The sequence below is a fragment of the Lepidochelys kempii genome, chromosome 2, assembly GCF_965140285.1.
Source record: "Lepidochelys kempii isolate rLepKem1 chromosome 2, rLepKem1.hap1, whole genome shotgun sequence".
Taxonomy (NCBI): Eukaryota; Metazoa; Chordata; order Testudines; family Cheloniidae; genus Lepidochelys; species Lepidochelys kempii.
The window spans coordinates 182,030,837-182,044,719 of record NC_136381.1 but is presented as its reverse complement, the minus strand read 5'-3'; the positions used below and the strand labels follow the sequence as shown (position 1 = coordinate 182,044,719).

The 13,883-nt window shown below is 42.3% G+C and overlaps 1 protein-coding gene across 8 annotated transcripts in view; it reads right to left on the bottom strand.

The window, feature by feature from the left end:
* The window catches only part of DPY19L1 (dpy-19 like C-mannosyltransferase 1), a 135,282-nt gene that overhangs the window by 34,158 nt on the left and 87,241 nt on the right, over positions 1-13,883 (bottom strand). For 6 of the 8 annotated variants that reach the window (XM_073332905.2, XM_073332906.2, XM_073332902.2 and 3 more), the window contains one exon: positions 9,800-11,526. The exons of the other annotated variants lie outside the window; for them this stretch is intronic. In XM_073332905.2, the coding sequence (XP_073189006.1) occupies positions 11,370-11,526 (157 nt within the window). In that variant the 3' untranslated portion in view covers positions 9,800-11,369. Of the gene's footprint in view, positions 1-9,799; positions 11,527-13,883 lie in introns of those variants that run through there. 8 annotated transcript variants of the gene reach the window in all.

Genomic DNA, 13,883 nt, shown 5'->3' with positions numbered 1-13,883 from the left:
TCCAATTACTAAATTAAATATTTCCTCCATCCACAATCTGCATAACGCGTTTCTAATTGAATGGGGATGAGAGTACAACAATGAGTGCCAGCCAACTAATTTACCAAGAAATTTAGGAATTACCTTATTCCTGGATATTCTAAATATCTCGGCTATCTGAAGGGAGGCTCATCAAAATCTTTCCAGAGAGAGTTTAACAGTAAAGGCCACGATTTTCCAAACTGTATCCTAAGGCTAGTCTAAGGGCAAGATTTTCAAAAATGACTCATTATTTTAGGTGTCAATTGTTAGGTACTCAATCTGAGTCACCTTGGGTGCTCACTACTTTCTGAAAATCAAAATCCTCAAAGTTTGCACTGAAAAATACCCAAAATCCACAATCTCAGTCTAACTACATACATAGGCAATAAGGGTGGGATACACAAGTGGGACTAATTTTTTGGTGCCCTACAGCCTACGGGAATTCACAGTCCTGAGTTAGGCATGCAGGCTCCCTATACAATGCATGTGCCTATAAAAATGGGTTTTACAAAAGATAGCATGCTGACTGGGGAGCCACCTATGCTCCAACCCCCAAAAGGAAGTTAGGTTAGAGGGAGGCATCTCTCTCCACTCAGGATTCACAGTTGTGTGCCCTCTCCCAGAGCTAGGCACCTATGGTTGGTCAGCTTTTTTTTTTTTTCAAGAAAAATGGATGAGGTGGGGTCTCCCTTGTAACTTGTAGCCCAATGGCTAGACCGCTCCCACAGGATGTGGGAGACCCAGGCTCAATTTCCCCTTCTATGTGATACAGAGAAGGGATTTGAACTTGAGTCACCTACCTCCCACCTACCTCTGGGCTATGGTGGACAGAGCCCTCTCAATCTCTTCTGGTGGAGCTATTCCACTGCACATAAAATATTTATTGGGCAACAGAAAGAGACCGTGTATAGCCCAGGGGTTAGGGCATTCACTGATGAGGCTCAGATTTTAAGGCCAGAAGGGACCATAATGATCATGTAATCTGACCTGCACATTGCAGGCCACAAAACACCACCTACCTACTCCTGTAATAGACCTATATCCTCTGGCCGAGTTACTGAAGTCCTCAAATCATGATTTAAAGACTTCGAGTTACAGAGATTCCATCATTTACTTTAGTTTAAACCTGCAAGTGACCTGTGCCCCATGCTGCAGAGGAAGCAAAACACCCCCCATCCTGAAGGTCTCTGCCAATCTGACAAATAGGACAATTCCTTCCCGACACCAAATATGGCAATCAGTTAGACCCTAAGCATGTGGGCAAGACCCACCAGCCAGACACCTGTGAGAAAATGTTCTGTAGTAACTCAGAGCCCTCTCCATGTAGAGTCTCATCACCAGCCATTGGGATAGTTACTACTAGCAGTCGCAGATTGGCTACATGCGATTGCAGGCAGTCTTATCATACTATCCTCTCCATAAACTTATCAAACCCAGTCTTGAGGCCAGTTCAGTTTTTTGCCCCCACTTGGAGGGCTGTGTCCACATTGGTGCATAACTTAAATAACTCCTCTCCTTCCCTGGTATTTATCCCTCTGATGTATTTATGGAGAGCAATCATATCTCCCCTCAGCCTTTGTTTGTTTAGCCTAAACAAGCCAAGCTCTTTGAGTCTCCTCTCATAAGGTAGGCTTTCCATTCCTCCGATCATCCTTGTACCCCTTCTCTGCACCTGTTCCAGTTTGAATTCATTTTTCTTAAATGTGGGAGACAAGAATTGCACACCGCATCCCAGATGAAGTCTGAGGTTCTAGTCCCCCTGCTCCAATGAGTATTTGTTTATACACAGTGGAACAGCTTCAAACAGAAGTGATTGAGACCTAGCTCAGTGGTTAGGGACCTCTCCTGGGAGAATAGAACCCCAAGTTCAAATCCCTTCTCCACATCAGGCAGAATGGGGAATTAAACCTGGGTGTCCCATGTCTTCGGGGAGTGCTCTAAGCATTAGGATGAAAATTAATTACTACCACCTGTTTTGTTTTGAATGCATTCATTGGTCTGGGCCCGGAAGATAAGGTAGGTGAGGGAACACCTAGTTTGTGAATCCTGATGAGGTTTGGGCATCAGTTAGGCACTGCATTACTGGGTGGTATCAGAACTCAAGCAGCTGTGTACATTCTCAGCTGGTGAAATATAGGTGTCTAGCGGACTTTTAACGGTGAAAATGTATATGATGACAAAAGCTAGATTTCCCCTTTTATTTTTAAGATTTTTTTTCAATCTTATCTCCCTTGTACCTCAACTGAGCAGTAACATACAAATTAGACTTAAAAGGACAAAATCTTGCTGCAGTTATCTTGCAGGAAAAGGTTTTACTGAAACTTTAGACCAACAGTTCCATAGTTGCAGAAATGTATCCATTAATCTAACCACCTCTAGTCTCTTAACAGCAAAAGGAGAGGGAACTGCCATACAATGGCTGGTCAGTGAGGTCAAGCTCAAAAGCTACAGCTGCAGCACTAGAGGGCTAATCCAAAACTCATTAAAATCCAGGATAGCCTTTTTATAGACTTCAATAAGCTTTTGTTAGAAGAAACCTGCTCCTAGGGCCTGACTTCAACAGCTCGGAGGCAGGTTAGCCAGTCTCCAGGCTTTAGCCACTCTCTTTTTAAATCATATATAAAATCAGCCACAATTTCTGCAGCATGTTTTTCTACTTGTTACTCAGCAGAGGAGCTCTTGGCAGAGACACATATTTTAATAAAAGGTAACAAAGCTGCTTAACTGCTAAATTATGAACACTCTCAAATAGCTGGTCTGTCTGTTTTGCACATTTCTTGAATCTTATCTAGAATTAAAAACACAAAGTGCTGGTTTTGAAAAAGTTGCCAATTTGCTCAGAGGGAAGATGAAGTCTTTGAAAGTGGCAGATGTATTTTGAGAATTATTTTGATAAGGTTTTTTCTTTCAGAATTACTCAACATAATGTTCCTTCACCCCTCCTCCCCCCCAGGGAGAAAACAGAGCTGGATCAGCAAGAGTTTTTCGACCAAGAAACAAAATTAAACTCTGATATTTTGGTATTAAAACATACAAAAACCCCCAATCTTATGTGTAAGCCTTTCATTTTCAAGGAGCCATGAAGTATATTTCTATATGATCAAATACAGTGAGCATGTGTCCTATTAAACATAACATGCCAGGCTTTTAACAATATAAGATGAATAGACAGTATATCAAACACAATAGCCATGATATAAATCAAAGTGTAGCTGAATCAACGTAGAATACAGGAAAAAATAATGTGAAGAACAGATCAGACTTATAGGTTGTTTCAGAGTTGGCACAGATGTCCTAATCGCCTATAGATCTCAAGTGGGCAAAGGGGCAGGGAAGAATCTGGGAGGTTCAGGGGGCCAAGTTAGTGGTTTATTTCTGACAAATGGAAGTTGCCTGCTCTCCAGCATAAGAATTTGGAGGACACTCCATAAACAGAACCAGTTTTCCTCCTGTTGAGTTTACCAGGGGGAATAAGAGGAACCTGATCTAGCCTATGGAACTTTAAGAAGGGCTAGAATTTAGGGCCTCCCCAGCACCATAGTCCAGTGGGTAGAGTTCTAGACTAGGACTGGAAGGTTCGGATTCTATTTCTGGTATAGTAGAAAAAGAGCCTGAAACATAAGGCCTTGTATCAGAGGCCTGGTGTGAGGCCTAAGGCCTGAACTAAAGTAATACTGAAGCTTTGCTGATATAAAGCAAAATGAGAAGAAGTCAGGCTCTGCCTGCTTACAAGCTCTCAGAATCTTGCAAGAACAGGGCTGATATTGCAGAAACACATTTCTAAGAGGTGCTAGGCACATTCCAGAAGGGTGATACCAGAACATCTCAATACCAACACAGTCCCTAAAGATAACAGGAACACAGTGATGCATCCTAAAGATGAAGTCAGAATGACAGTGTGATGGATAGAGATGTACAAGGGGATGAGTGGTAATTGGCTAGGTCAGAGAATGTCAGCTCACTACGTCAGAGGGGCAGTACCTAACTTGTTTGCATTCATGTATGAAATGGAGTCTCAGAGGGAGTATCTTTGGCCAGCCTAGGGAGCAGTGGAAAGTCCTGCCACTGACAGAGCTGCATCCATTGTCACGGGCATACATATGCTAGTGTAACTGCAGGCATTGATCCAGGGAGCTAGGGCTGTGTTTCATCGGCAATAAACCTGGCTGGATGCTTTCGTACCTTAACTGATCTTGTGGTTATTGGGCAGTTCGCTCAAGGTCTGCTGCACCAGCTGTCTGCGCAGAGCTGAGACGGCACACATAGAGAACACACACGCGCAGCCGAACATCTAGCAACATCTGACCACACCGTTGATTTGTTAGATAAAATGGGCAAGTTATTTAATCTCTCTGTCCTTCTGTCTCCCCAATCCTTGGTCTGTTTACACTGTAAACTATTCAGGGTAGGGATGGTCTCATGTATTTGTACACTCAGGTTGGGCATCTAGGCACTACTGTAATACAAACAAATAATACCCATTGGGTATTATTCAGAAGAGCAGTTCTGTATAAGCTCAAAAGTTTGTCTGTCTCTCCAACAGAAGTTGGTCCAATAAAAGATACTACCTTGCCCAGTCTTTCCAATATCCAGGACCAACACAACACCACCACCACTTCCTGCATTATAAAAGCATGAATTTAGTCCCTCATGCCTACATCACATGATTTTGTGGAGACAAAAAAGTTACTGCATATTCAAACTTAAGTCAATAAGATGCTAACATTTCCCATCACCATTGCCTAAAGTCATAAAATGTTCTCTGATCACACTTCCCCATGAATTATATTTCATATCACATAAAAATGGTGTCCGAAGTACAATCTATACCTCCTCTGTGATGTTTTAGGATACTGTAGAAAAGCTTTTAAATAGCCATAATAGAGATGAAAAAGAACTTTTGGCCATTTAGGGTCATTCTCTGCCAATGCAACTTTGTACGTTGCAATATAATTCCGAGTCCTTAGTTCAGTGAAGGGCCCAAATCCATTTGCTGTGGATGTAAGATCTTAACTACAGTTTCTGCTAAGAACTTTTTATATAGGCCTGGATGAGGACTAGCTGACAAAGAACAATACATAGCTAAGAGAAAGCTGGGGTCATCAGATAACCTTGTGTGTTTCAAGTCAGTGAGCAGAGTCAGCATAACTTCAAATGTAATTGGGTGTCCTTATTGTGAGTTATAGCCACATGAAGCACTGAGAAAGGCCTCATGGTTACACCCTAATGCAGGGAGGAGATAGTGGTACAATACCCCTCAGATCCCAGACAGAGTTTGGGGAGAGGCCTAATATGATTGACATGAGTTATGACACCCTCCCCTCACAGATGTATGCCAATCCTAGCCCAGAGAAATGCAAGGGTAAACTTCTAAACAATTGTTATTGTTAAGTACTAATTACTGCTTTTTTGCTTTAAATCTCTAGGAATGTACCTGTTGGTCAACCGAGAGAGCTGCTACCTCATTCCCCTGGATCCCAAAATTAGGATTTAACCTGTATACTTTAATAGACATAGCTTGGGGGTAATTACCTGTGTGTCAGCAATATGTTAATTTGGTCCTTGGACAGAGACATAATGTAATCTTTTAGACCATTGGCTTACTGTGCTTATCTTGTCTTGCTGCTGGAACCTATCCAGGGAATTGGGGAAAACCCATCCTCGTTGCTTCTCTCCACCCAATGAGCGCCCTATATAATCTATTGTAATTAATTGTTCTGCAGTGTCTCTGAGCCTGATAAACAAGGTGACACTCTGCCAGTGCAGTGCATAATAAACTCCTGTGCTTGACTCTACACAGTGTCCATTTTGGTCCTTTATTCAGGCTTGGGTTTAATGAAATGCAGAAGGATCGTCCACTATTTGGAAGATTATTCCACAGTTACTAGCTCTCATTGTAGGGAGATTTTAAATAAATGTAGCATAATTTTCCATTTCATTCTATCCCATTGCTCCGATTATCATCATAAAAATAATGATCCTTCCTTAATGTTTACACTATTCATATATTTCTATCTTTACACCTTCCTCCGCCCCTGCAATCTTATTAGTCATCTCTAAAGCTGGCTATACTTAGGCCTTTTAGTTTTTGCTTCTAAATCAAGCTTTCCAGTCCCATAACCATTTTTGTTGCTCTTCTCCATACTACCTATGTGTTAATAAAGTATCAGAACTGAATACAGTACTCACCCAGCTAGTCTCCAGTACTAGATTCTTTGCTTACACTAGATCCGCAAAGATCTTAGAGAAGAGCATGAGTATCAACTCAGTGTTTAATACCCCTTCCAGATAGATCCCAGAAGTGATTCTTGATTATTCCCATATCCTCAATTGTTCATAACATTTGTCCCCCCCCCATGGCCTATAATCTTCAAATGATGACAGAATTGAAAAATGTTTCCACTTAGCCAAATAGACCTAGTAGATCTACAATTAAGCAGGGTTTTCTGAACTGCTTTGAGCATTGCCCTTCCTCCTCATCTCTCCAAGTACCATCCATGCTGTGAGGGGCAGACTGTGCAACACCAGATGAACAACTTGCTGTGGCGCTCAGTCAGCGAATTAGAAAGGAGAGAATGAGGTTTGGGAGGTCAAGCAGACAAACTGAGAAGGTCAGAGAACCCACACTGTCTTGGCCAGGTTGGTGCAATAAGTATCAGGTTGGCACAGTCCAACCTGAGTTTGATGGTAACCTGAGGGATGAGAGGAATAAGGGGAAAAGGCATACATTAAGTCAACTCCCCAGTTCAGATGGGAGGCATCGAGTTCAGGACCCAGAACTGAGTCTTGCTCAGGAACAAAACTGATGACATTTCTTATCCTTTGTTAAGAACAAGTCAACCAATGGAATATCCCATTCCCTGAAAACGGACCTCATTATGGTGCTCTTTAAAGATCATTTGCTGTTGTTTGAGAAAGTCCTGCAGAGTTGGTTGGCCAACAGGTTTTGAGATTCCAATAAATATGCCGCTGTGGGCATATCTTCCTTGTTCTAAAACTCCACTGCCTCCTGACAATGATGTTTGGAATGGGTTCCTCCTCTGATATTACATTGTGATGGCACTGTCAGTGAGTATGTGAACTGTTGCTCCCTGATCTGATTCTTTAAGGCGTGATACACATTGTAAATGGTCCAAAGCTCCAATATGCTGATATGACAGGACACTTCCTGCTCTGACCACAGACCCTAGATGTGCTTCCCAACCTACCGTGGAGGCACTGGTGACTACTGTTCTGGTCAGCAGAAAAACAGGCAAAGGGGAAACTCTTGCACACGTTGTTTTGTTCTGCCTACCATTTTAACAAGTGCAATATTTCTGGAGGCACTTGGACATATCTGTCCAATGTCTGGTAACTTGGGCAATAGACCAACTTCGATCATGACTAAAAAGAACAAAGATACAATCTTGTGTGTTGACTCATATAAGGGCATGTGGTCATATGGCTCAGTAGCTTCAGGCATAGATGGACATGGTCAAAGGATGTCTAGACAAAGGTGCCGAATTGTTTGGAATGACTTGAACAGAAAAAAGGCCCTTGAATTTGTAGATTCTAGTAGGGCCCCAGAGAATTTGATTTTTTGAGTTGGATTCAAAATTGACTGCTCCATTCAAAACCAGCCCCAGTCAATCCAAAAAGTCCAGTGTGACTGAAGAGTTGTTCCTTGGATGTGCCTCTGAGTTGGCAGTTGTCTGGGTACAGAAAGACATGAATTCCCCTTCTTCTGAGACACAGTACTACCACTGTCATGCATTTGTTAAAAGAAACACGGGGCTGATGACAGGCCAAAAGGGGACAACAGTATATTGATAGTGCTGGCCAGCGACAAAAAAAAAATCTCAGGAACTTCCTGTGACCTAGGAAAATTGCTATGTGGAGATAGGCATCGTGAAGACAGAGCAGCAAACCAGTTGCTGTGATTCAATATGGGAAGAACAGTTGCCAGGGTAAGCATGTGGAATCTCATGTACTTGATAAACTTTCTGAGATTGCAGAGATTGAGGATAGGTCTCATCCATCCCTGAAACTTGGGGATCAGGAAGTACTAGGAGTAAAATCCCTTTCCCTGATGAGGAATCTCCTCTATAGCTCCAAAGCACACAGAATCTGGACCTAGTGAAGGAGCAGTGACTTGTGAGAGGGGCCCTTGAAAAGCAACGTGGAAGGGCGTCGGATGGAGAGAAAGTGTATGGCGTAACTTGATCCCACAGTGCTTAGGATACATCTGTCCATTGTTATAGTATCCCAAGCACTGTAGAAGTGAGCCAGCCTCTCCTGGAACTGAGGAGACAGGGTTGAAACATTCACAACTGGGAAGCTGCTCTTGATATGAATGTCAAATAGGATGCCTGCCTGAAGATGGAGGAAGACGGGCTGGTTGGGTAAAACTAGAACCAGAAGATCTCTGTGATCTATGCCTTTTTCTAGGGAAGTTCTGTTGCCTATCAAGGTAGGATGGCTGAAAGAAGTATTGCTGGGGGTGATCTTGCTGGTGTTGCTGCTGACCCTCAAAATGATGTCTCTCTGAGGCCCAAGTGTAATCCCCCAAAGACTGTAAAGTAGCCTGGGAGTCCTTAAAAGAATGCAATGTCTCATCAGTTTTCTCAGAAAACAAAAACTGATCCTCTATGATCTGTTGAACCTCAGGAGCTGTGCCAGAATTCTGTAACCACAAGGCCCCTCCTCATTCTCACAGCTGATGGACAAGGCATCCACTGCATCCAGCGAGGTTACTTTTCCTTGGGGGAGCAGAGGAAGGGGAACAATCCCTCTTCCTCCTGGGTGAAAAATCTAAGTCCTGATGTAGAGCCCCAGTCCATACTGGCACAGGCTCTCTGGGGGGCTGACAATCTGCGATGCTTCTCAGCACCTCCTCCATCCCCTCCTGCACCCCAAAACCATTATTATACTTTTACACTAATATTTTGTTAGTATTAGATTAAAAGATGTTTTTGGCTTTGAAATTGAAAATCCCTTTGCCACTCAAGAAAGGTCAAGGGGACAAGATAGCGTCACCTTCAAGATGCATTACTCACTTTCAAAGAGAGATGTGCCTCAATCAGTCTCAAAATAATGGCTGGGGGTATAGTCACTGACACTCTACAGGTTCCTCTTTGAAGACTAATGTTTACAATATTTTTTTTTATTAAGAACAAATCTCAGTAAATTGACTAATTGAAACTTGAAATTTAGGAATGAATTTCCACTCCAATCAACATTTGGGGGTTAGGCTCATGATTATGTTTTGTACCTACATTACTAAGTGACATTTGTAAGGAAAGGAAAATGGAGGTTGACAGAATTTTTTTAAAGCATTAGAGACTCCTGATCTGTTCCATATCATTTGGCAAAGATTATTAATCTATGCAGTCGTCATACCTGTACCTGACATAATCATTATAATAAATTCTGTAAAATGTGATGTTTATAATGAGTAAAAATACAAAAACACATTCCATGAATTTTTTTATTTAACTACATATAAGTACATGTGAACAATTGAAATAAACCCCATAAAAATACAGTACTTTTTTGAGCTGTAACACTATTTAGTCACAATGTTTATATAGAAAGATATCCATTTTACTGCTTTCTTGAAACTCATCACCATATTTTTAAAAAATTCTCTCTTCTCTTAAGCCCTTTTTAGTGATTGTTTCCTTAATAGAAACTTTACCAAAATGTGTTTTTGTAAAAGTTAAAAAGTTAATATGTATTTTCAACCCTTTATCTGAACCCTCCCAAAAAGCAAATTTTTAAAAAAATCAAATACATAAAATACTGATCAGCTTTTATTCCACAGTCTTCACATATGTTCAACATTTTATTACTACTGTAAAAGAGGTTTATTCCTACAGCATCTATTACTGCTAGATGCAGTCTGGGCTGAATATCCAGTACAGCCACCTAGACCACTGTCATGTCATTAGGCTGCTGACTGAACATTTATATAGTCTCAACAGTTACAAATCTAGATTACTTGTGATGTTTTCCAGTGGCTGTAACATATAGAATTTATAACATCTTGTTTGTTAATAGTCTGTACAATATCCTTGCTCCAGTACACTGGGAAGTGAATTCCTCTGTGAAATTAAATCCTGTACCATCCACAATGTCAGGGCCACATTATGGTGATAGAAATAAGAAAAAACTTCAAAGCAGGAAGGATAATTGCACTCTACATGGTCAGACAATTCAAGGAAAGTATATCTAACATTTGGTTTAGTGATTACATTTAAACAAACTTTTGACCATAATCATAGTAAGGTCAGGTTAATTTTGTTACAAGGGTTTTTTTCAGTATTATTTGGATATTTTTAAAAACCAGCATTAGTTAAATAAAGCTAGATGTCCAATGTACAACAGAATCCTTAAACGGGCTTTAATAGCATCTCCTACAGAGTTAAGGTGTAGCTTTAGCACATCTGGCAGTGCAGAGTTTATTCTATTACCTTACTAAAGCTACACAACAACAAGAATAAATGATGGATTTTGCCTGAATAAAATATTTTTTCCCTTATTAAACTTCACATGTGCATGTCTGGTTGTTTTGAATGTACTAGAATGTTAAAAATCCTTGGGCAATCAGAGGCTAAGCTACCGCTCAGTTGCAAATATTCCTCTCATTGGTTTAATTATTTTTGAAAATTAATACTGAAGTTACTGCACATGCAAAGTGCACATCATCTAAAATGTGCAGTTTCAAGACTGTTTAAAAATTATTTCCATTTAAAAGACAAACTTAAAGGCCTGACATGTTTTTAAAGTGATCCAAAATTTATCAGCAACCCTTCTTCAGTTTCTCATAAAACCATCCTTCAGACAGATATGGCTAAAGAAATTGTGACACTTCTTCAGAAATGTGTGAACCGTATCACATTATCCAAAGAGGAATACTGGGAGGATCATTATACTGTGATGGTGATTTAAGAAGTCTGCTGCTAGGTGCTATAGCACCATCCATTAGTTCCTAATTACTAGCACCAATGGTTTAAATAACCTTGCTTTGCTAAGACAGACTGACAGCATTTTTTAACAATTTGATTGGTTTTGAGAACTGTAGTTACTTTCTACAGCCACTTAACTTTTGTTTGGAGCAGTATTTATTAAAGAGTGTGCAAACATATAATCATTTGCATAGCAAACCTCAAGAGACTGACTCTGAAATAGAAATCCAAACTGTCAGGTTAAGGTACTTCTATAATCAGAATTCCTTTAAAACGACAAATATTTAAAAATACACATTTCCTAATTTTAAGTTTAGTATAAAAGGTGTTTCTGATTTAGATTTTTTATACAGTTACCAGTTAAAAAGTTGAAAAAGATTGACAGTTCTTTGCACTGAAGTGTTATTCCCTAGTAACCTTCAAGACTCTGTAAATACTGTTCTGGAATACTGTGTTGAAATATGGCCTGGGGTCCTTACTCATACGGTTACATAAAGGAATTTTGCCAGCATTGGCAGGTTCTTCCACATCCCAAATTTCAGGCATACTGCAACCGGGCCTAGAAAATATTTGAATATGTAAACAAAAATAAAGAAGGACAAGTAAGGAAATGTAATGAAAGAAACATATGGCAAGTTTGTTTTATAAACTAAGGGTTAAAATGACTGACCTACAAAGGGGAAAAAAGGGTTTCTGAACTCTTGCTCCTTTATGATGAATTACGGAAAGCACTTAGGTCTTCTTTAAAGGTTTTTTTCATTTGTCTTTATATTGGAAATACAGGTCATATTGGAGAATTAGTGAAAAAATGGTTACCTACCTTTCGTAACTGTTGTTCTTCAAGATGTGTTGCTCATGTCCATTCAATTCTGGGAGTGCACGCACTCACATGTGCGGTCGGAGATTTTTCCCTTAGCAGTATCCATAGGGTTGGCTGCGGCGCCCTCAAGTGTGGTGCTCACGTGTCTGTATATTAGGCGCCACTGGCCCTACGCCCTCTGTTTCTTCTTGTCAGCAACTCCGACAGAGGGGCGGGAGGGCGGATAATGGAATGGACCTGAGCAACATCTCAAAGAACAACAGTTACGAAAGGCAGGTAACCATTTCTCTTCTTCAAGTGCTCGCTCATGTCAATTCCATTCTAGGTGACTCACAAGCAGTATCCATGGAAGTGGGCTTGGAGTTCACGGTCTTGCAGCTTGCAGCACTGCTCTGCCAAAGCCAGCGTCGTCTCGAGTTTGCTAGGTAAGTGCACAATGAGACGTGAACGTGTGGACAGATGATCAGGGAGCGGCCCTACAGATCTCTTGGATTGGCACCTGTGCCAAGAAAGCCACTGATGACACTTGCGCTCTAGTCGAGTGTGCCGTCACAGCTGCTGGCAGAGGCACTTTTGCCAGCTCACAGCAGTAGCGGATACAGGCCACGATCCAGGATGAAATCCTCTGAGTAGACACTGGGTGACCTTTCATCCTATCTGCCACCGCAACGAACAGCTGTATTGACCTGCGAAACAGCTTTGTCCTGTCGATGTAGAAGGCCAGCGCCCTCCTGACAGCCAAGGTGTGCAACCTGCGTTCCTCTTCCAATTTATGAGGCTTTGGGAAGAAGACAGGTAAGTATATGTCCTGGCTGGTATAAAATTGGGAAACTACCTTGGGTAGGAATGCTGGGTGCAGCCACAGCTGGACCTTATTCTTACAGAATACTGCATAGGGTTGCTCTGAAGTAAGTGCCCTGATCTCAGACACCCTGCAGGCAGACATTATCACAACCAGGAACAAAACCTTCCAGGAGAGAAGAGGAGAGCAGGAAGCCAGAGGCTGAAAGGGAGGCCCCACGAGCCGCGACAGCACCAGATTCAAGTCCCAGGGAGGGACAGGATCCCAGACGTGAGGGTAGACACGCTGCAGACCTTTCAAAAACCGGGCCATCATGTTGTGAGCGAAGACCAACCTGCCCTGGAGTGGAGGGTGGAAGGCTGAAATAGCGGCCAGGTGGACCCTGATCGATGACAGGGACAACCCTTGGAGCTTGAGGTGCAGAAGATAATCCAGCGAGGCCTGGATAAATCATTCCGAGGCCCAGCATGTGAACCTTTTCCACTTGGCCAGGTAAGTCGGTGTGGTGGAAGGTTTTCTGCTACCCAACAAGACCTGTTGAAGCCGGGCCAAGCATTCCCGTTCTTCCGCATTCAGCCATGCAGTAGCCATGCTGTCAAGTGCAACACCACCAGGTTTGGGTGCAGAAGACTGCCATGGTTCTGGGATAGCAGGTTTGGCCAGAGAGGTAGCTGCAGCGGGGCAGCTACCAAAAGATCCAGCAGTGTGCCAAACCAGTGCTATCGAGGCCATGTGGAGGCTATCAGGATAACCTTCGCCCTGTCCTGTTTGATCTTCACAAGGACTCTGTGAATCAACGGCACTGGCAGGAAGGCATACATCACCATGGGAACAGAAAGGTGTCTGACAGGGAGCCCCTATCCATCCCCTGGATTGAACAGAATACGTGGCATTTCCTGTTCTGACAGGAGGGGAACAAGTCCACCTGGGAAGTCCTCCACTTCCAGAAGATCATACTGATCGCCTCCAGATGGAGTGACCACTCGTGGCAAGATGAGAAGGTCCTGCTGAGGTGATCTGCTAACACGTTCCTGGTCCCGGGCAGATATGTGGCTACCAGATGAATGCCATGCCACACACAGAAGTCCCAAAGGCAGAGAGCTTCTTGGCAAAGGGCCAACGACATAGCTCCACCCTGCCTGTTGATGTAATACATTGCAGCAGTATTGTTAGTCAGGACCTGCAACACCTTGCCCTTCAGGTGGGACAAGAAAGCCTGAAAGCCCAGGTGAACCGCTCTGATCTCCCTGACTTTTACATGGAGGGCCAGATCATCCTGCAACCAGTGGCCTTG